Here is a 23,338-nt window from a genome sequence, read left to right on the forward strand (position 1 = left end):
TTCTGGAAGGGGGGAGAAAATCAGGTTTTGTTCATTAAAAAATAAAATACAATTTAAGTAAAAAGAATTCTGCAGAGAGGATCAGGGAATAGGTTCCAGGCAGAGGTATGGTAACTTTTGTAAACAATCATGCAGGGATTTTAACTTCCTTTCCTCAAGATAGGTAAAAGAAAATTAACCAGAGATCAGCTTTTCATAGATGACAGAATATAGTACTCTCCCTTGGACAGTGACATCGTCTCCAAAGGGACTGCAATTCAACAATTTTTTTTCCTCAAGTAAATTTTTTTTCTTCTCCTCCCAGTTACATATAAAGACAATTTTTACAAACCCTTACCTTCTGTCTTAGGATCAAAAGTATGTGTTCTTTCCAAGGCAGCAAAGAAGAAAGGGGTAGGCAGTTGGGATTAAGTGACTTGCCCAAGGTCATACAACTAGGACACATCTGAACTCTGATTTGAATCCGGGACTTCTCATCTCTAATCCTGGCTCTCAATCCACTGAGCTACTGAGCTGTGCCCCATAAAGACAATTCTTATCATTTGTTTTCTGAGGTTTTCCAATTCAAATTCTCCTCCTTTCCCCTCCCTGAGATGGCAGATAATATAATATAGTCAGCAAATATTTATTAAATACCTTTTATGAATATGGCACTAGACATTGATGGGGATAAGGGATACAAAGATGAAAAAAAAAAATACCTGCTCTCAAAGAGCTTACATTCCACTTACAACATGTAATACCATGACTGACATTTATGTTAAAGTTTACAGAGTACTTTACATGCATTATTTCTTTTCATCCTAAAACAACCCTGTGAAGTAGATAATGCAAATAATATTGTCCCCATTTTACAGCTGAGAAGACTAAGGCTCAAAGATGTTAAGTGACTTGCCCAGGGTCATAGATCTAGTAATGTTAGAGGTTGGATTTAAATCCATGCCTATCCTGACATCAAGCCCAGCCCTGTATCTGCTGTGCTGTCTACACCGATAACCAAGTACAAAATAATGAAAAAGGGGGAAAGCAGTTACGTCTGAGGGGATCGGCCATCACGGTGGAAGTAGCACCAGGGCTGCCCATTGAAGGAAACTAGAAATTGAACCGTAGGGGAAAGAGGAGGAGTGAGCGCATCCCAGCCACGAGGGACGGCCCTTTGCCAAGTTATAGAGACAACCGGTGGCCTGTTGAGTTCAGGAATAGCTACGGCCGTTGTGCCTGGGATACAGAATTCGTGAAAAGGTACGATATGAATAAGTCTGGAAAGATAGGTGGGAACCACTGCAAAGCACCACGGTGTCAGGCTAAAGTTGTTTTTATTTTTTAATTGCTTTGATTTATTTTTAAGATTTCTCAGTAGGTCAATCTTCTGTCTTGGAAATTGTCATTTGGCAACTGTGCGGAGAATGGTGGTCAAGGGAAATAGAGATCAAAAGGAAGAAGGCTGTTGCAATGGGTCTAGGTGAAGGCTGAGGAGGGCTTGAATAGGATAGAGAGAGTCTGTGGGCAAAGAGCCAGGGAGGTGAAAGAGCTCTTTTGGTAAGAGAATTAGTAAGACTTGACAGTGTCTTGGAAATTGAGGATAGAAGAATCAAAGATGTCAATCGAGGAGTCCATCTAGATTTATACAACTGGATGACTGGAAGGACGGTGATGTTTCCTCCAGATTATCCCCTTTTTTCTCAGTTTCCAGATTCAAATTGTCTCTGGGTCTGGGGCGTTCACTGAAAATGGCGACAGAAGATCCAACCTCGAAAGGCTTTTTCACTAGATGTCTTGGGGGATCCAGGGGGAGGAGAGAAATGGAGAAAGTGAGTTGACCTCTCAGACTGAAAGAAAACCTAAGCACCACGGAGGACTTGGTAATAGTCTCCTCTGTTCAATCCTTCGGTAATGGATTTCATCACAGTTAAATGCGTGAGCAAGAATTGGGACATGACAACACAGGTATGTAAAGTAGGAATCAACAGAAGCCATCTGGACACCACGGCCCAGGTGAAGAAGGGCCTGGCTTGGACCAATGATGATTTCCTTTTCACGAGTTATTAAGTTTCCATCAATTGCCTTCATCTCACTCAGGTAATTGATTTATTTCCAAGTGTGGTCCGTGTCAGGCTCCAGGTGACTTTCTTTCTCCCCTCCTCCCCACCGCCGTGTCCCACTTTTGGACCCATCTTACCTTTTGCAATCATGTCCTTTTCCCTTTATTATGCCTCCATCTTCTGTTGAGAAGTTTGTGGACCATAATACTTCAACCCTCACCGGTTTAATTGTTGGAATTAGCCCTGTGAGAATAAAGGAAATGAGAGTGGGCTCCCACTGCCTGTTGATGAGGTTAGCATGATTATTCAGCAGCTTCATCTTGCCACTTGCTCGGCTGCTCCTTTGCATACATGGCTATTAATGTGCTCTCTGTATGATGAATAAAAGACCTCGGTGTCTGGGCAGTCAGACGGTGCCTTTCACAAGGGCTAAAAATTGCTTTTTACAAGTGTGATATCAATATCCCGGCTTCACGGTTAAGAGCAACATTAATGTCCCCATTGTTCCTCGGAGCTCGCTGGGGTTACTTTAGCTCTTACAGATCCTGATTCCTTTGCCAAAGAGATAAAGCGTTCATCCAGGCTCGGAATAGGGGCTGAGAACATGGTGGAGTAAGTGCTACCGAGGGGAGCATCTCGCCCCGTTTCCCTCTCTGGATGGCTCCAGAAGTGGCCTAGCCACGTCCCTCACAGGTTGCACATGCAGGTGCTTTTGCTTCTCTCCATCTGGTTTTTTGCCATCATAGGACTCGTCTGACTCCGCGTCCTTGAATTCTGGCATCCCTTCGGGTCAGTCTGGCCATCGGGGGATGGGGTACCTGCAGAGTGGGCCAAGGTGGCTTGATGACTTCTTGGGAATCCTCTCTTTTTCTCACTTCCCTTCATTGGGTTCCTGTACCTTCTTGACCCATTCATCCACTCATCATACTCATTGAGCGCCAATTTCATGTAGAACCCTGGGCCAGCCCTCAAAACAGAAATTAGACAAACTCTGATTTTTTCTCCCCGGCACTTTTATTCAGATCTTTGGTCAGGCCTCGGGTTTTCTAACTAAGCAATTCAGAAAGTCATCTTTGTTTACCCGCCCCCTCTTGTTGTATGGAGAAGAGCTGAAAAGACAGTGATTTTAGCTCTTGGAAAGGAAAAAGTGTGGGGAGGTGCCTTAGCCAGCCACCATGGGTTGGCAGTGATGGTGCTATTGAGGTCATCCGTTCAGAGGGTTGGGTTGGGTTTTCCTTTTTGAACGGGAGATGAGAGATCACCTAGTCCAACCCGCGGCCTCTGACAGCCGAGGAAACTGAGGCAGAGAGTGGGCAAGGCCTCCCCAGGCCGCACATGGAGCAGCAAGCTGCCGTGTGGACTCCAGGTCTGGCGCTCTTTCTTGCTCGCTGATGATTGGGAGCCTTCACCAGCTCATCCAGTTCAGTCGCTTCCGTTTTGCTAACTGGGCTTAAAACCACAGAAATCCCCCTCTGGTTGGATGCTATGACAGAGAAACCAAAGAAGGCCTCCAAGGGTGAAGAGAAGAAGAAGCTGGATAAAGGGTGCGCTTCCACTGAACGTGCCCAGGGCGGCTCTTCCTGCCTGGTTACGGATGTTGCCCAGAGCAAGCATCCTTCCTGCTCTCTACTCGTGTCCTCAAGCCTCTACGTTCTTGGCTCCAGCAGCTTGGAATAGTGATAATCTGTTGGAGTTAAAATTGGGGGAAACTGAGGCAGGTAGAAATTAGTTTCTCTCTAGAAGTATTATATTTTTAGAGGTTTATTTAAGATAAGGAATTTAAGAATACAAGTAAGAGAAGCACGTGCTGGGTGGGCCGAGAGGCCCATTCAATTTTCACTCACATCATGAGACGCGTCTGCTTGCCGGCGGAAACAGGGAGAGAAGAACGAGACCCCGCCGTAGGCAGAGACCCTTTAAATAATAATTTGCTCTCGGCCCAGGTGAGAATGCAGTGCGATTACAAAGCATCCTGGAAGTAGAGCAAGGACTTCTGGGGATTGACGTCCTAGGTTCAAATCTCCATTCTTACAAATCATAGCAAGCATGATACATTGCCTGCCTTGAACCAGGCACCGTCGTGCTAAGCATCGTTTAGAAACATCTCCTTTGATCCTCACAACCACCCTGGGCGGTGGGTGCTGTTATTATCTTTATTTTGTAAAAATTCTTTTCTTCTTTCTGTCTTAGCATCAAGTTCCAAGACAGAAGAGAGGTGAGGGCTAAGCAATAGGGGTGAATTGCCCAGAGTCACACAACTGGGAAGTGTCTGAGGTCAGATTTGAACCCAGGACCTCCTGTCTCTAGGCCTGGCTCCCCATCCACTGAGCCACCTCACTGCCTTCTATCCCCATTTTTAAACAGAGGAAACTCACCCTGGATCATACAGCTCGTGTCTGAGGGCAGATTTGAACTCAGGTCTTCCCTACTCGGGGCCCAGAACTCTTCACTGTATCCTCACATCTCCTCCATGCAAAAAAAAAAAAAGAAGTCCTTGCTCTCAAAGTGCTTCCAGGCTTTGGGGCGGATAGCACAAAATTACCAGTGACTAAATACAGGTTAGAGAAGGGAGGGGCCATGGAGCAGAGCCCTGAGGAGAAAAGGTCCAGCCTGGATAAGGCAAGGGAAGGAGGAAGTGCATTCCAGGCATGAGGATGGCCGATGGGAACAAAGAGCAGCAGGAGATGTTAGTCGGGTTCTGAGAGCAGCCGGTGAAGGGAAATTGTGGGACCTCCAGCTGGGAAGGACCACTGGAGCCAGACTGTCTGGAGATCTTGACATCTTATCCTAGATGGCTCTTGGAAGCCACTGAAGAGTTCATATTAGCACAATATCAATGCATGACTTATGGGGGGCAGTGTCCGGCCTGGAGTCAAGAGGACTTGGGTTCAAATGTGGCCTCTGACACTTCCTAACTATGTGCCCCTGGGCAAATCACTTAACCATTGCCTCAGTTTCTTCATCTGTAAAATGGGGATGATACTAAGGCAAACGGTAAGAATTTAAAATGTATATACATATTTCTAATCCAGCACATATTTATGAAGCACCTACTATGTGCCAAGCACTATGCTGAGTGCTGGATATAATTAATAAAAAAGAAAAATGGCGGCAGTGAGATGGCTTAGTGGATGGAGAGCCAGGCCTAGAGATGGTAGGTCCTGGGTTCAAATCTGGACTCAGATACTTCCTAGCTGAGTTACTCTTGGCAAGTCACTTAACCTTTGCCTCAGTTTCTTCATCTATAAAATGGGGATGATAAAAGCACTTACTTCAAAGGATTATGAGCATCAAATGAGAGAGTGTAAAGCATTTAATGCCTGGCATTTTATCAGTGCTATAGAAATGATTATTCTCTTTTCTTCCCTCCTCACTTAGTCTCTCCGAACCTCAGTTTCCTCATCTCTCAAAGGGGAGGTTGGAGTAGATGAACTCTAAGAGCCTTTCCTGATTTTGAACCCCACCTTCCTAATTATTATGCTTCATATCCTCCTTCTATCCAGCACCGGGCTAGAAATACTTGGCTGCTCCGTTCAGGGGTGATGATTTACATTCTAAAGGGATTCTTCACTTTACCTAAGGATGTACAACAGTTTATTTCATTAACTCTTTCTAGTCTATTTAAGAAGTGACCCAGTTTGTACCAGTGCAGCTGGGTAAAGCCTTGAATAAAACCAGTTTTGGAGTCAGGAAGGATTGAATTCAGAGTCCCAGCCTTAGACCCTTAGCAGGTCCCTTAACTTCTCCCTGTCTCTGTTTCTTCATCTGTAAAATGGGGATAATAACAGCACCCACATCCCAAGATTATTTAGTGCAAGGATCAACTGAGATATTCATAAAACAGCACAGTGCCTGGCCATGAGTTGGAGTCCAGCCTCAAGATATTTACTAGTATCTATATGATTCTGGGCAAGTCACTTAATTAAGCCTGTTTGCCTCAGTTTCCCCATCTTCAAAATAAGCCAGAGAAGGAAATGGCAAACCACTCCAGTATCTTTGCCAAGAAAACCCCAAATGGGGCCAGAAAGAGTCAGATACGACTGAACAACAAAATTTCCTCCTTTCCTTCCTGCCTGTCACTCTTTAGATATGAATTGCTCAAGTAAAGTGAGGCTCACTTACATTTTTCCTTTTGCTTTTGCCCCCAGTCAGTCAACACTTAAGAGGAACCCAGGACTGAACGATAGGGGGCACCCAGGAAGACCTTGGGGGCTCCAGGGGGTGGCGATGGGGAGAGCTAGAATGGGAGGCTGCGCAGGAGTGCCTTTCCTCCTTGCCTGGAAGTACCTGGACTCAGGTGGCAAAGAGGGTCCCTGCTGTTCCTTCTCAGCAAAGTACAGGAACGTCTCAGCCCTCCCTCTCCTGCAGTTCTGGTCCAATTGTTCCTGAACAGATGATTACAGAGATGGAGCATATGGAAACCAAAGTCATCCAGTATTTTTGGATAGTGCTATTACCCCAGGCTTTCCATGGGGGAGGAGAGAGTGAAGGCTTGACATACTGGCTCAGGCAAAGCAGCTTCCCATTGTTCATTGCAAAAGGCAAGAGGTCACTCATTTCCTAGCAACTTAAAGAAAAGCAACAACTTATCCTCATATTTCAGGGAGAATTTTCTTGCTCCCAGTAGGAGATTTAAGCAAGTAGGAAGAGGTAATCAAAATAAGAAGGAGGAAATATCCAGGAGACTGGATGAAAACCCCCTTAAATTGAGCCAATCTTTAATACTCAGTCCATACAGCTAGAAAGGGGCTTAGAGGTTACTTAGTCCCTCTCCCTTGTTTCACATAGGAAAGAACTTGGGCCCAGACTCTCACAATTGGTAGGTCCAGACTTTAAACCTAGGTTTCTTTCTGACTCTGCTCTACCATGTTGCGTTTATGAAGCTCAAGTCATGTAGGAAGATTTAAAGATAAATACAAAGCTTGCAGTTGAATGAAGCTATTAAAATACAAGTTATATAAAGGTAAAAGACTAAATGCGATAAGCAATAATTTCTGTTAGGGTCAGAGAAGGCTTTATAGAGGAAATGGCATTGGAGCAAGGGCTTCAGATAGAAGAGAAGATTTCAGCTAGCAGAAATTGAAGTAGGAATGACTTGGAAGGAAGCTGGAGTACGTTCTAATTATGGAGGCAACAGAGCTGGTGTAGAAAAGGGTACGTGAGGGGAGTTCAGGAACTGGTATATACTTGATTGTAGAGTATGTAAATGTGACTGACATTTTTATTTTGATCCTCCAGTTTACAAGCACACATTCTAGACCCTTTTTTCCAGGTTAGAAAGTGTGCCCTTCTAACCCATCCTTGGAAATGGGATTGTTGAGCTAAATATGCCCCAGATGTTACTCTGATTCTTCCTTTTCTTAAGGTTCATGAAACATCTCAGCCATGCCAAAACCCTTGATTAATGTATTTTATGTGAATGAATAGCACTTTTGAAGCAGTGAAAAATTATAAACAAGGTATATTCTAATCAATTGGAGAATAGCTAAACAGATTGTAGCACGTGAACATAATGGAGTACTGCTAAACCCTAACAAGAAAGAAGGTGAAGAATTCAGAGAAGCCTTGGAAGACTTGTGTGAATTGATGAGTGAAATAAGCAGGACCAGGAAAACAGGATCCAGAATGACTGCAAGAACATAAATGGAAAGAACAGCAGCAGCAAAACTGAGTGAAAACCACTTAAGAATAATGACCCAGTTTATTCAAAGAGGAAAGACTTTGCGATTGGGAATCTCACTAACTTTTTTTTATTTTCTGGAATTCATTTACTCTATATTTTAACCCAGTTTTCACATGTTCTGAAATCAATGTAAAAAATAATTTTTTGTTGTTGCATGCTAGGGTTCAACATCGACTCCTAAATCAATTGTCCCTTTACCCCCCCCCCATTTAACTACCTTGACTTCTTAAGGATAATTCAGAATCTTTCTTAAGTCTTCTAGATAAGACTACTATTATAAGGAAAGCTTTGTTCCCCCAAAAGCTAGAGATAAGGCTTTCTGTTCCTGAATTAGCAGCCTTTACCTCAACTCAGAAAAGCTTTGAATTCTGGAAATAGGCCAGAAATTCTGCCTTCTCATTTTACTTCCCCTCTATGCCTTTCTCTTTTTTCCTTTCATTCAGTATTTGGCAGATTTAAAATTAATAGTATAGAAAAAAGCTATATTATCCAAAAAATAATGATAATGACCCAGTGTTTAACTGAAAAAAAGATTAGAAAATGCAGAGGTAGAGCTACTGTCACACTCATTTGATATGCTGGTTAGTTTTGCTGAAGTTCTTTTTTCCCCCTTGCTTATTGCGTTTTACAAGGAATGGTTTTCTAGATAGGGAGATGTATGGAAAGGAAAGTGATGTGAAAGCAAAAAATATCAATGAAATTACAAAATTAGGTGGCAAGTCCAGCTAAAAATGAATGAACATGGTAGTCTAAATACCAGGGCTGTCACTTGGCTCTGACTTTGAGTAAGTCTTATAAACTCTCTCATTAATTCCATTGGTGGATGTTAGTATTTATAAAATAACCTACGTATGAGACAAACTGTGCTTAGTGATGAGTGAGATACAAAGTTTAGATGAGACATTTTTCCATCTTAATAAGAGAGGTTGGATATACAGTTTACTGCATAATATTACCTAATAAGTAGAGTAGCTGCAGATCAAAGGCTTCTTTATAGACCAAGAGTGCAAATCATCATCCACCAAGGGAACTAGTGATGGACTCATGAGGTATTATTTGAATTCATCACTAAAGGATTTAAACAGGGGAAGAGGAGGAAGGGCATTCCTTAGAGGCATCAGCATAGTGGCATGCCACTTTCTTGGGGAAGACTTGACTTGGAGCCACCTCAGGGTAAAATGATAAGATAAAACTAGAAAATGGGGGAGAAGGCAGATCATGAAGACTTTGAACCCCACACATGAAACCTGAAGGCTGAGGCGTTTGAATGCATGGGAAATAGGGAGTCTACTTAATACATGTTTGTCTACTAAGTGACAGATGAAGGGATTAAGAGTAAAGAATGGCATGACCAGAGTTTCAAACCTCGTTTGAGATACTTTCTAGCTGTGTGAACCTGGGCAAGTTACTTGACCCCAATTGTCTGGCCCTTTATCGCTCTTCTACCTTGGAACCTAAACAGTAGTATCGATACTAAGACAGGAGGTAGGGGATTTTTTTTTTAATGGCAGAGCTATGTATAATGTAGCAATAGGAAAGACTGAGAGGACAGGGACAGGCTCCTCTAATTGTCCAGGCTCGTGGTAATGAGGTCTGTTGGCAAGAGAAATGCAGGGGAGGGGAGATGAACTATAAATGCAAGGTATTGTTAATAGGGAATATCGTCCATCTATCCTTGAGTGAAAGAATGAATTCTGGAAATCATCATTCTCCTTGAATCTGCGTCTGGGGGGGCAAAGATGCTGACACCCCCACCTTCTCCCAGCCTCGGAGTCAGCACCCTCACCACCCTCCCTTGCCTCAGGCACCGTTTGACCTTGAAGTCACAGGTAGATTTCTCAGGTTGTCATTTTTAATCTATTCACCTGTGCCTTGACGTTGTCTGTAGCCTGTCTGTGATTCGATCTTGCCTTTTCGCTAATCACTAGCTAGGCTACTCCTTATGCCCCGATTTTTCCTCCAGCCTGGTGCCCTATTCTCCTTTATCAGGCAAATTTCCCCCCCCCTCCTCCTCTCCATCCCCCTCTCCCAGTCATTAGGGTTTTGGATGGCTGGGTGACATGCTGGAAAGATGCCATAGCCTTTCACCTTTGGAACCCTGGGTTCAGATCCATTTTAGGCACAATTGAAAATGAGTGTGATGATTTCATCTCACTGAAGCTCCTTGCAATCTGCTGTAATTGGTCTGACTGTCCCCTGGGGACCTACAGGTCAAGGCTGAGGTATATTGAAAGAGCTGTTTGGGACGCTGGCAAAGCTGCCACCTAGATCAGGCCAGCTAAACAGACCCATAGGGTAAAGGGAGGGGTGTATGTGGGCTTGGGGGGTGGGTGGCACTTCAGACCTGGGGGAGGGAAGAAGGAGAAGGGGCAGGGGGAAAGCTGAGGGAAAAGGGATCAAGGGAAAAGAGGAAAGAGGACAGGAATGGAAGAAGGTTGGAGAGGGTGCGGAGATTGAGAATGGAGGAAGGAGGGAAGATTGAAGAGAGCAGCACAGGGACAGTTGAGTGGGGAGGGAGGGAGGGAGAAAGGAAATTGAAAACCTAACCAGTCATTCTGCCCTCCACCAATCTTTCTTAGTTGGCCCCAGGAACAGCATCCATTCTCCATTCTCTACCTGCCCACTCCAGTTTCCTCTTACCTCTAGGATCCTTGGCGGAGAAAAATACAACGTGTCCTAAGCCCAATTAACAATGACAGTAGCTGTCCTTCAAGAGAAAATATGAGGCATGGGGTTGAAGGGAGTAGGGCAGGAAACCCTTTTTCTGTTTTCTCTTTCCCCTGATTTTTAAAAGAGACTGTGCTGGCTGTTCTCTCTGTTTTCCTTAAGACTCCTTAGAAAATCCTGAGGGGACTGGCGATTGAGAGTGTACATCCTGTGTATGGGTGGGAGGAGGAGAGAGCTAAAGATAGCAGAGCCTCTGTGTCTATTTCATGTGCATATATAAATAGGTTATACACAGAGAGAGACAGCGGATAAAAACAGATGGGAGACTAAGCCTGGAAATGTGCCCATCACTCTTAAGTCAGACTGTACAGCTTGAGAGTGTGCTGTACAGTAGCAGGAGAAAGCAACAGAAATTTTCATTCACAAGCTCTAGAAACTACTCTCTGGAAATGGAAACAAATACATCAATATGGTCTTTCCCATAATGTGTTTGCATTTGTTCCAGGAACACTTCCAAAGAAAGTGAGCTAATCAGATTCTGATTTATTTTTAGGAAGGTTTTAGTAGAAGGGAGGAGGGCTAAAGGGGTTGACATGAATTGTACAGCCAGATGACATTTGGGTCTCTTGGCAGAGCATTGGAATAGAAGTCAGAAGACTTGGGTTCTAGGCAATAACTATGTGTTGAATGATTTTGACCTCAGAGAAGAAACCACCAAATGAAGTTCTCTTCCTCCTTTGGGGGGGGGGGGCAAAGGGGGGAGGATGTGACTATGCTTGTGGTGATTTTGCATAAACTGACCAATTCCATTGGTGTCTTGGTTAGTTTTGCTGAAATGCAATTTTTCTCTTTCTTTTTTATTGCCTGTTATAAGAGGTGACTCATTGAGGTAGCGGGAGTATATTAGAAAATAGCGGTGATATAAAAACAAGATCACAGTAAAAACACTATATATTTATTAGATACTGCTGTATGCCCATCATTGGGCATAGGAGTCACTGTGGAGATTTAAAAAGTATTAAAGGTCTGGGAGGGGGAAGGGGGGAAAGGAAGAGAAAGTATATGAATCTCGTAACCATGGGAAAATACTTAAATAAAAAGTAAAAGGCAAAAAAGAAAAAGAAAAGAAAAAAGTATTAGAGGAGAAAGGACCCACTTGTACAAAAATAATAGCAGCTCTTTTTGTGGTGGCAAAGAATTGGAAACTGGGTGTGTGTGCATCAATTGGGGAATGGCTGAACAAATTGTGGTACATGTCGGTAATGGAATACTATCATTCTATAAGAAACGATAAGCAAGATGATTTCAGGAAAAGCTGGAAAGATCTGTGAGAACTGATGCAGAGTAAACTAAGCAGAACTGGGAGGACACTGTACACAGGAACAACATTGGACAATGATTGTCTGTGAAAACTTGGCTACTCTCAGCAATGTAATGATCTGGGACAATCCTGAAAGACTTATGTTGGGGAATACTATCTTCCAGAGAAAGAACTGTTGGAGGCAGCGTCTTTCACATCAGTTTTATTTGGGGGTTTTGGTTATGGATTGCTTTGCTCCTACAACAATGACCAATATGGAAGTGTGTTTTGCATGACAATAAAAAATGAAAACAAGTATTAGACACAGGCTCTGCTTTCAGGGAGCTTATAGTCTGGTAGGGGAAACAGGAAAGATACACCCGAGGGCAAGAGGGTTTGACCAAGGACCAAATGAAGGGGACCAACCATACATGAATCAAGATGGCTCCAGAGAGAAAGTGAACTTAGAATGAGGAGGTCTAAGCTTATATCTCACCTTAGATTTTTGTGAGCTGATTTTGTTCATCCCTTCCTTCCACCTACATTTTTGTAACTCAGTTGATAATTAGCAGGACTCTTTCTTGGCTTGATGTGGCTACAGAACCCATCATCCAGCAGCCAGCTCCCTGCAGATGAGCCTCTGAAAGCTTATTCTCAGACAACAAAAAGCTCAGATTCTCTGACTATAAAACCAGTTGTTTCCCTACGTGTAAGGTTTGCAAAGCACTTTCCTCACAATAGTGACATTAGGTCCTCCACCACGGGCCATTCTGTGATGGACTTTTCTGCCTTGGCTGGGCTGGCCTGGGCTTGGACAACCACGTACGTAGCTTTCAGGACCACAAGGTCGCCTCCATGCCATTTAGAGGCCTTAGGATGGAACTTCCATGAGATCGTTTTTATTCTCACAAGTAAATCTGCTTCTGTTCTCATCCTTAGGGCCACCCATTTATCATGCAGTACAATGATGGGAATGCTGAAGTGGTCTCCATGTGGGTGTGCAGGATGCTGGAGGAGAGACGGACCCAGCAGGGACCTCAGTGAGCAGAGCTGTTCCAGGGAGCACCCACAGAAAGGAAATCCTCAAACCAGGTTTTTTAAAAAGAAACCTGCAACCTCTTATATTGTCATTATGTTCACTACCTAACGTTGTTTGCAAGCACCAGAAGAGCCTTGGTGAGCATCCGCACCTTCTGAGGCAGAGGGAGCTTGTCAGAATTCCCTGTTGCCTTCTCCACCGTCTCTCTGACTAACCTTCAGGGACCTGGTCCCCAGGACACAACCTACAGCCAGAAGCCAGCCATTTGGGCCGCTGAATGTGTTTCTTTCACTCCTGTGAAATTTCTGAACTGGAGTCTTTTGCTATCCCATGAATGACGAAGTGATGGGCCCAGGAAACCTGGAGACTCCCGTTTCCTTTATGACCTTTTCTGATATTTCTTGGCTTTGTTGTATTTTTTTAAATGGGAAAGGGGTGGAGGGAAGGGATTGGAACTCCCAGAGAGAGGAAAGCCTTAGTGTGTCATATAAGGACAATTAAAGCATTCTACATATATTATCATCTTATTGAGATTTTGCTTTGTTTTTGTTTTTTGGGGTTTTTTTGTCATCTATCCCAAACAGAGATGAGTCTGGACGTATGAGAAAACTTAGAATGAGACAGAGCTAAGAAGGACTTTAGACAAATTAATCAAATCTTCAGCCATTTTTTAAAAATAACCTTACCTGCCGAGTATCAATTCTAAGACAGAAGAGCTGTAGGGACTAAGGCAAACTGGGTTAGGAGACTTGCCAGAGCCACACCTCTAGGAAGTGTCTGAGGCCAGATTGGAGCCCAGGACCTCCTGACTCCAGGCCTCTATCCACTGAGCCACCTCACTGCCTCTCTAGGCATTTATTAAGCATTTCCTACACACCGACCACTGTACTAGGTGCTGCGGATGCACACCCTAAAATGAGAACATCCCTGCCCTTATAGAAATTACCTTCCACTGATGGGATGCCATCCACCTAGGGAAGTGGTAGACACTGAAGGGAGCTTTGATCTAAGCAGCCAGATTGTGGGTGGAGCCATTTCCAGCTGCCATTTTCCATTTGCAATGGTAGTACAGATTTGATAAATCAGAGCATTCAGAAGAGGAAAATCTGCTGCCTGAGCTAGAGAGAAAGGAAAGGGCAGGGCTGGTGTCCTGGTGGATGACCAGATGAGATGTTAAAAATGTGTTCTGGGTACAGTTGGATAAGTTGATCTCGCTCTAGAGATGACCTGGTTACACCCCAACATTTGGCAGATGAGGAAAGAGCCTGGGAGAAGTTCCTTGATTTGCTTGGTCACCAGGTAGTAGTTAGCAAAAACCTAGTTAGCAAGTCAGGCCTAAAACTCAGGTGTTCCCATTTTTATCTATTGTTCTTCTTACTAAACCACCCAGCAATATTTCACCATCAACATTTCAATTAACAAAATCTCTAGGTATGTATCCATATTTATATCAATACAATCTAAATAGATACACACACAGATAGTTAAGAAGTGATCCATAGGCTTCACCAAGTGAGTCCATGACCCAACATAAAGTTAAGAAAGAACTTCTGCTACAGAGGATAGCCACAAAGAAGGAAGAATAGCAGCCAAGACACCCAGAAATGTATAGGGGATGAAATTTTTTAAAGGAGCCAGGAGAAAAAAGCTAGTGGTCTGAAATATCTCTTTGCAAATGCCCCATATTTAGGCAACAGACCAGAGGAACCTTAGTTCCTAATGCAAGGAGGCAAATTCACACCCAGGAGATTTGATGGAATTTCACGAGGTTTGGAGGAAACAAGTTTAGTCCCATATTTCAAGAAAGATGAGAGGCGTTTAAGAATAAAATTCTGAAAAATAAAAACAATTCCAAGGTGGAGAAGATGGGATGTTCTACAGAGGCAGATGCACAAGGAATTCACCAACCAATTTGGAGCTTAAGAAGGAATGTACATAGAAGAAGAAAGGCCAGATTACAGAGGAAGAACATAAGAGCACAGTACAGTTCTATCAGAGTAACATTGGGAGTGGGAAGGCTCCGAATGAGCCAAGAGAAACTTAAGACAACTAAAAGATTGGCTTTGTTGGTTTAGCTGTATTAGGAGAAAGAGGAGAAACCCAACGAGGATTAGGACCTTTACTTGGAGCAAATGAAATAATAGATGACAAAACAGAGACGGTAAACTGGCTCACTTCTTACTTTATTTCTGTTTTCTCTGCAAAGGAGAATAACCTTTACATTAAAAAATGGTGGAGAAAAAATGACTGGAAATGGATACCAAGTAAAGAGATAGTAAGAGCACTAGCTGTCCTTGATAAAATCAAGTCAACTGATCCAGATGAACTCTATCCTCAGTTCCTGAAAAAGTTAATAGATGTGATTGCTAAACACTGTCTAGGATATTTGGAAGATCCTGGAAAATAGGAGAGAATGACGAATGTCTCGACTTTCAAAACAAGGATGAAAGTCTACAAACTATAGACCAGCAAGCTTAACTTAGATTCCTGGGGATGTTCTAGAATAAATAATTAAAGAGCTGACTGACAAATATCTAGAAAGGGCAACAGTGATTACAAAGAGCTAGCTAGCAGGATTTCATTTAGAAAAGTTCCTGTCACCAATAATGAAGCATGTTACCCATCAACTGACAGAGGAGAGACTCGAGGGACAACCTGAAATACACATTTTCAGACATTGCCAATACATGGGCTTGGTTTTCCTTGATTATGCTTATTTGTTTCAAGAGAGAATTGTTTTGTTTTTAATTTGGGTGGAGGATCTCGGGAAGAACAAGTTGTAGGAATGCTGCGTCTTCTCTGTAAAAAGGGAGTTATTGTGGCATTTTTTTTAATGTATCAAAAACAAAGGAGGTTCAGAAGGAAGCAGACAAATAGGACAGTTTTGAAACATGTCGAATTTATCATCGTCTTTATAAAATGTAAACTATGCGTAATAGAGGGTCATAATTTCACGTACAACCCTCATTTTCTTTTTGGTGTCTATGGAAATTCTATACTTGATGATGTCTGCCAAGTATAGAATAAAATTTAAAATTCTTTTTTAACGAGCAGGTCATGTCAGACTAACCTCTTTTCCTGTTTTGACAGGATGATGAGGGGAATGCCGTGGCTATAGTTTACCTAGGTTTTAGCAAAGCTCTTGATAAAGTATAGCATAGCACTCTCACGGAGAAGAATTGGACAGTAATACAATCGATAGATTCAGAACTGGCACTCAAGAGTAGTTGTTAATGATTCAGTGTCAGTGTGACAGGAGGTGTCCAGCAGAGTGCCCCAGGGATCTGTATTAGCCCTGCACTATTTAACATTTTTTATCAATGACTTGGATGAAGACACAGATAGCGTGCTCATCACATTTTCAGATGACACAAAGCTGGGAGGGGCAGCTAACAGTGGAGGAGAGATTTAGGATCCAAAAGATTCTCGATGGGCTAGAGCATTGGGCTGAATCTAATGAGATGAAATTTGTTTTTGTTAGGGAAAAATTAAAAGTCTTGTACTTGGAAACAAAAAAAATCATCATCATAAACATACAATGGGGAAAGAATGAACAGGCAATCATAATCTTGTCAAAGATCTAGGGGTCTTAGGGGACTACAAGCTCAAAATGAGTCATCAGTGTGATGTGGCAGCCAGAAAAGCCAGTGTGATCTCAGCCTTCATTAAGAGGGCCATCGCGCTGAAGAACAGGGAGGTGAGAATCCCACTGTACTCCCCCTTCATCAAACCTCAAACGTTTGGAGGACCACAACTTAAAGAAGACAATCCCCCCCCCCCCATCTATGGCCCATCGATTCTGTTTGTTTTTTTTTTTAAACTCTTGCCTTCCATCTTATTATACTGTCTATTGGTTCCAAAGCAGAAGAGCAGTAAGGATTAGGAAATGGAGGTTAAGTGACTTATGCAGGGTCACACAACTAGGAAGTATCTGAGGCCAAATTTGAACCCAGGATCTAGTCTCTAGTCCTGGCTCTCAATCCACTGAGCCACCTATCAGCCCTAAAGCCCATAGATGCTTAGCTTAACCTGGGATCTGTAAACTATTTTTTAAAATTTTGATAATTGTTTCAACATAATTGGTTTGCTTTATAATTCTGTCTTTTAAAATATTAAATTAATATTGTGTTCTATATAATATTTAAAAATAAAATCATTTAATATTTATTAAATATTTTATTAATTTACAAATTAAAATATGACATTAATTTGAAATACGATTGTGAGAGAGGATCTATAGGCTTCATCAGACTTCCAAAGATGTCTGTAACAGAAAAAAAAAAAGATTAAAAACGCCTGCCCCAGAGGTCTTACCTACTTCATTGTTTTAGAAGGTGCCAATGTAGGGCAGCTAGGTAGCTTAGTGGATAGAAGCCAGGTGCTGGCAGGACCTGGGTTCAAAGCTGACCTCAGACATTTCCTGGCTGTGTGACCCTGTGCAAGTCACTTAACCTCATGTGCATACCTTGCCCTTCTGTCTTAGAGTTGTTATTCAGACAGAAAGTAAAGGTACCAAACTAAAAAAAGGTACCAAAGTGTTTGTAAAATGATTTATTATTCTATTCCATTCAACAAGCATTTAAAGAACCTACTGTATGTGCTGTGCCCTGTTCAAGCCTGAGGCTACACAGCCAGATGAAATCAGCCTCCACCTCAAGGAGCTTCCAGTCTATCTCCTTTTATAGTAACCTGGGGATCTCTCCTTTGGGGGGGAGGGCTGGGGAGGGGGGAGGGGAAGGAAGCACCTCCTCCTTTGTGGTACAATAGAAAGGGAGAAGGAATTGAAGTTGAAAGACTTGAATTCAAATCCTAACTTTGAGACCTTGAGCAAGCCTTGGTTTCCTCCTTATATAAAAATGGTTGGGAAGGGGGGGCAGCTGGGTAGCTCAGTAGATTGAGAACCAGGCCTAAAGATGGGAGGTCCTGGGTTCAAATCTGACCTCAGACACTTCCCAGCTGTGTGACCCTAGGCAAGTCCCTTAACCCCCATTATTGCCTAACCCTTGCTGCTCTTCTGCCTTGGAACCAATACCCAGTATAGATTCCATGATGGAAGATGAGGGTTTAAAAAAAGGGGGGGTTGGTCCTAGATGACCACTAACATGTGACTCCCTAGAATGCTTTAGGATTTACAAGGGGCATCGCTCAAAAGAGCTCTTTGGGGAGGGAATGGAACCATTATTATCATCATTTGACAGATGAGAAAACTTGAGAAATTTTTAAGAAAACTTGGAGAAATTAGATGACTTGCCAACGGCCAAGGGGCAGAGCCAGAATTGGTAAGAGGCTCCTCAGTTCAAGTCCAGCCAGCACCCATTGCAGGAGAAGCCATGCAGGGAAAAGAATAGGCACTGTATGCCCCTACGGAATAATCATTCAGAAGTGGGGTGCAGTCACCCCCCCCAATTTAGTAACAAAGGGGATAAGGGAATCAGGAAGAGCTGAATTAAAATCTGGCCTCAGATACTTACTGTCTGCATGACCCTGGGCAAGTCCCTTAGGCCAGTTTGCCTCGGTTTCTTCATCTGCAAAATGGGGATAAGAAAAGCACTTGCCCCCCAGGGTTGTTTCAGTGATCAAATGGGATGATATTTGGGAATCGCTGCCACAGAGGGCAGTGCTTGGGGTAGTGCCCGGCACACAGTAAGCGCTAATGAAATGGTTTGTCATCACCCCAAAAGTTGTAACACTGCGGATTCCCTCAGAGCCGGCAATCTGGGTGTGTCCCCAGAAGATCAGGGGAGAAGGAAGAGCCCACGTGTTCCCAAATATTCACAGCGCCGACAAAGAACGGGGATGAGAACCAGAATCTGTTTTCAGCAATTTCATCTCCCCTCTAAGGCGCGTCATTCGAGCTCACCCGCCTTAGCTTCAAGACTGACCTCGTGTCATAGCAGAAGCAAGAACTCCCGCCCAGGGCGTGCAGAGATTGGATCTCAGGGTCACGTGGGAGACGGCAACGTCCTGTCACCCGGATGTTCCCCCTCTAGCTTCTGCCTACGGAGAGCTCAGCTCTTGGAGTGGCAGCCCTTAAGTGTGTGTCTACATACATACCTATAGAGATGCATACATGCATGTACATATGTACCTGTGTGTCTGCATGCAGATTACCATGACTAATTCAGTATTTTTTTTAACCCCTACCTTCCATCTTGGAATCAATACTTTGTATTGGTTCTAAAGCAGAAGAGTGGTAAGAGCTAGGCAATGGGAGTTAAGTGAGTTGCCCAGGGTCACACAGCTGGGAAGTGTCAGAGGTCAAATTTGAACCCAGGACCTCCCATCTCTGGGCCTGGCTCTCCATCCACTGAGCCACCCAGCTGTCCCCACCAATTCAGTATTCTAGAAAGACTTCTAGGTTTGGATAAGAGGGAACTGGGGGTCCGGGTAGGGGGGAGGAAGAGAAAGAATAGCCCTGGCCTCTTGGGCACTAACCAGGAGGCTAAAACTGAAAGTTCCCAAGAGAAATCTTGCCCAGTTTTGAAAGTTTGTTGACTTCGGGTCCTCTGTGGATTTTGAACAGCCCCCAGCAGACTGCAAGTAGGAGCCACTGGTCACTCGTCCTCTCTTCCAGTTAGATGGCCCAATGGATTGAGAGCCAGACCCAGAGGCAAGAGGTCCTGGGTTCAAATTTGATCTCAGTTAACCTCTCTTGCCTAGTCCTTACTGCCAGGGGTCCCCAAACTATGGCCACAGGCCTCATGTGCCCCCCACCCCAGAACATTTATCTGGCCCCCACCGCACTTCCAGAAGGGGCATCTCTTTCATTGGTGGTCAGCGAGAGGAGCTCTGTATGTGGTGGCACCACAAAGCACGGCATCCCTCACGTACAGAACTACTTCCGGTGACATAATCCTTCACGTGGTCCCTTGTTCTGAGAGTAACTGAATGAGAACGAGGCGTCATGCAAAGGATTATTTGACTGCACAATGGAAGACGTCAGCATGGTGAGCGGTGATCTGGGGGAGGGGATTCTGCACTGTGTATACTGCTGCCCAGTATAGTGGTGGCAGCGATGGGCCTGTACAAGGTGTGACAGGCCCATCACAGCCAGCGCTGCAGCCTCTGCTATCCCAGACGGCAGTATACAGCGGTATACAGATTTGTTCATGGTTTTGTGTTTGTTTGTTTTTTTTATAGTCTGGCCCTCCAACAGTCTGAGGGACAGTGAACTGGCCCCTTGTGTAAAAAGTTTGGGGACCCTTGCCTCACTGTTCTTTTGCCTTGGAATCAATACACAGTATGGATTCTAAGAGGGAAGGTAAGGGTTGAGTGGGAAAGGGGGGGGGAGAGTGACAGAGAGAAGGAAGGAGAGGTGGGGAGAGAGGGAAGGAAAGACAGAGACAGAGACAGAGAGGGAGAGAGGGGGGGAGAGGGAGGGACAGAGAGAGGGGGAGAAAGAGAGAGGAGGGAGGGAGAGAGGGAAAGGAGAAAGAGAGAGAGGGGGAAGGAGGGATGGAGAGAGGGGGGAGAGAGAGGAGGGAGGGGGAGAGAGAGGAGGGAGGGAGAGAGAGAAGGAGGGAGGGAGAGAGGGAGAGGAGAAAGAGAGAGAGGGAGAGGGGGGAGGGAGGGGGGAGAAAGAGAGAGAGGAGGGAGGGGGAGAGAGAGAGAGAGAGAGAGAGAGAGAGAGAGAGAGAGAGAGAGAGAGAGAGAGAGAGAGAGAGAGGAGAAAGAGAGAGAGAAGGAGGGAGAGAGAGGGAGAGAGAGAGAAGAAGGGAGGGAGAGAGAGAGAGAGAGAAGGAGGGAGGGATGGAGAGAGGGGGGAGAGAGAGGAGGGAAGGAGAGAGAGAGAGGAGGGAGGGAGAGAGGGAGAGGAGAAAGAGAGAGAGAAGGAGGGAGAGAGAGGGAGAACTGAGGAAACTCGAAAGATCTCTATGGACAGAAGCCAAGCAAAGTGAGCAGAACTTGGAGGACAATTTACAAAATGACAACAACATTATAGAGAAGAATAATCTCATAAGACTTTAAAACTCTGATCCAGTGATAAACTGTGAGTCCAGAAATCTGAAGATATGAAGAAAAAACCACAGCACTCACCTTCTGCCAGGGACTTGAAGAGCTCAAAAAGCAGAGAGAGACATATAGTCTTGGGCATGATCTATGTGGAAATTGGCAGGAGGGAGGGGGTTGTTTGTTCAATTTTAATCTTTACCTTCTGTTTTAGAATCTATACTAAATATTGGGTTAGGCAAAGGAGGTTAAGTGACTTGTCCAGGGTCATACAACTATTAGGTCACATTTGAATCCAGGACCTCTCAACTCCAGGCCTGGTATTCTTTCCACTACCCGTGAGAATTTGTTTTGCTGAGCTACGCCACCTTTATGATGAGGGTTTTATTTTTTTTTATTTTTTATTTTTCAAACTTCCTCCCCAACCCCCAATTGGAGGGATTAGTGTGAGGGGCACATTGTGAATGCATGAAAAATAAATATTCTTATTTTAAAAATATTTCAAGCCCAGTGAGCTTTCTGAGGGAGTTGTTGGTATTGTGGATAAAGATTTGGGTCTAGAGTTAGGAAGACCTGAGTTCAAATATAGCTTCATTGATTTACTAGCTGTAAAACCCTGGACAAGTTGATAATCTTTCTTTGCCTCCATTTCCTAATCTGTATAATGGGAGTCATATTAACAACAACTTCCCCCGAAGGGTTGTTGTGAAGACCAAATGAGATAATTGTAAAGTGCTTAGTATAGTGCCTGGCACATACTATGTATTGTTGTCCCTCAAAAAAGTTCTAAAACTGCATATACCCTTAGAGCCAGCAACCTGAGTCTGTTTTCCAAGGAGATCAGAGGAAAAGGAAAAGGGCCTACACGTTCCCAAAATTCACAGTGACTCTCTTTGTGGCGACAAAGAACTGGAAATTGGGGGGTTGCCCATTAGCCAGGGAATGGCTAAGTAATTGTGGCATATGATTGTGACAGAATATGATGAGCAGGCTAATTAAAAAAAAAAACAACTACAGAGAAATAGGTAAAACCAAGAGAACTTCACACACAGCTACAGATTTAACACTTGGAGAATAAATTGAGAATGTTACCTCCAGAGAATGAACTGAAAGGCATAAACATGAAAATCAATCAATCGATGTTTTTGTGATGACTTGTTGTCACTCAGTGGTGCCCGACTCTTCATGATGATATTGTCCATGGGGTTTCCTTGACAAAAAAAAAATGCTAGAGTGGTTTCCCATTTCTTTCTCCAGCTCATTTTACAGATGAGGAAACTGAGGCAAATAGGGATGAGGTGACTTGCCCAAGGTTGCACGACTAGCAAATATCCACGGTCAGATTTGACTTCAGGTCTTCCTGGCTCCTGGACCCAGTGCTCTAGCCACAGAGCCATCTAACTGCCTGCCCCCCTAGAAACATTAGTCGTCGTCGTCGTCGTCGTCGTCGTCCCGGGTCTTGTGCCTGGGAAAGCAGGAATGTGGCTTCACCAACTGAAGTAGACAATAATGTATGGAGGACCCGGCAGTCCCCCAACTACGTGAGGAATTTTCTGCTGAACAACCGCAAATATTAGTTGTGACTTTGGCCAGAGTCTGGGAAAGCCTCGGCTTCCTCCCTTCCGGGTATCATTTGTCTTGTTCTGAAGCCTCGAGATTGCAGGCAGGAACTTATAGACTAAAGTTTGTCTTAATTGCTCTCGTGTCACAACCTCTCTGGCAGATAACAACACAATGAATGAGTCGATGGGGCCGATCCCTCTAGGTCCTTCTTCTAAAGTGAGACAAATTTCTCTCCTTTGAGCCAAACAGTCTATAGGCAGCGCTCTCATTTATTTATCTCCCTAACAGTTTGCATTAGCTTGCGATGGATAAAAAGTCTCACCGTCCTCTCCAACTTAGTTACAAAAAAAAAAAAAAGTCAGACAAAGCAGGAGTGACGGCTCATTGTTGCTGAGAGTTTGCTTGTTGAGGAAGAGGAGAGGGTAGAAGAGAAGGATCAGGAGAGAAGAACTGGGGAAGAAATAAGGGGAGAGAGCCAGGCCTGGAAAGGTCTGCCTGTGTGGGCAATAGGGAGTACTTAAGAAGGGTTTGCCTACTAATTGACAAGTGAAGGGGTTTGGGGAGGGGGAAAAAAAGACATCAAAGGTCCTGGGTTCAAATCTAGCCTCAGTTATTTCCTAGCTGGGCAAGTCACTTAACCTCAATTGCCTAGCCCTTTACTGTTCTTCTGCCTTGGAAATGATTCTTAGTATGGATTCTAAGACAGAAGGTACGGATTTTTTTTTTTTAATGGACCATATCATCCAAGGGGTTTTCTTGGCAAAGACACTGGAGTGGTTTGTCATTCCTTTCTCTGGCATATTAAGACAAACAGAGATTATGTGACTCACCCAAGGTCACAAAGCCGGCAAGTGTCTGAGGCTGAATTTTAATTTAAATCTTCCTGGCTCCAGCCCCAGCAGGTTATCCACTGAGTCACCTAGCTGCCCTAGTACCTAGTACAGTGCTTTTATTTATGTCTTTTTTGTAAATTTGACCCAAGAGTAGAATTGAGAAAATGCATCTGACTTCCTCCATTATTTGGACAGCAGTTGGGGCTCCACCCAGGTAATATGATGGTTGTTCTTGCTAATTTCCTTTTTTTCTCTTTCTTT

The 23,338-nt window shown here is 43.9% G+C and overlaps 1 protein-coding gene and 1 long non-coding RNA gene across 6 annotated transcripts in view; one reads left to right on the plus strand and one right to left on the minus strand.

Moving 5' to 3' along the window:
* MAP2K5 (mitogen-activated protein kinase kinase 5) overlaps positions 1–13,258 on the plus strand; it is a 316,196-nt gene extending 302,938 nt beyond the window's left edge. For all 5 annotated transcript variants that reach the window (XM_001376370.3, XM_007479616.2, XM_007479617.2 and 2 more), the window contains one exon: positions 12,632–13,258. In XM_001376370.3, coding sequence (XP_001376407.1) covers positions 12,632–12,736 — 105 coding nt within the window. In that variant the 3' untranslated portion in view covers positions 12,737–13,258. The remainder of the gene's footprint in view (positions 1–12,631) is intronic.
* On the minus strand, positions 1,314–10,694 carry LOC103092635 (uncharacterized). Its single transcript, XR_008914340.1, has 2 exons — positions 10,366–10,694; positions 1,314–3,726 (listed from the first exon to the last, which is right to left on the minus strand). It is a non-coding gene; the product is annotated as an uncharacterized LOC103092635 (long non-coding RNA).
* Positions 13,259–23,338: the final 10,080 nt, after the last annotated feature.

Source organism: Monodelphis domestica, chromosome 1, assembly GCF_027887165.1.
Source record: "Monodelphis domestica isolate mMonDom1 chromosome 1, mMonDom1.pri, whole genome shotgun sequence".
In the NCBI taxonomy this organism is placed as follows: domain Eukaryota; kingdom Metazoa; phylum Chordata; class Mammalia; order Didelphimorphia; family Didelphidae; genus Monodelphis; species Monodelphis domestica.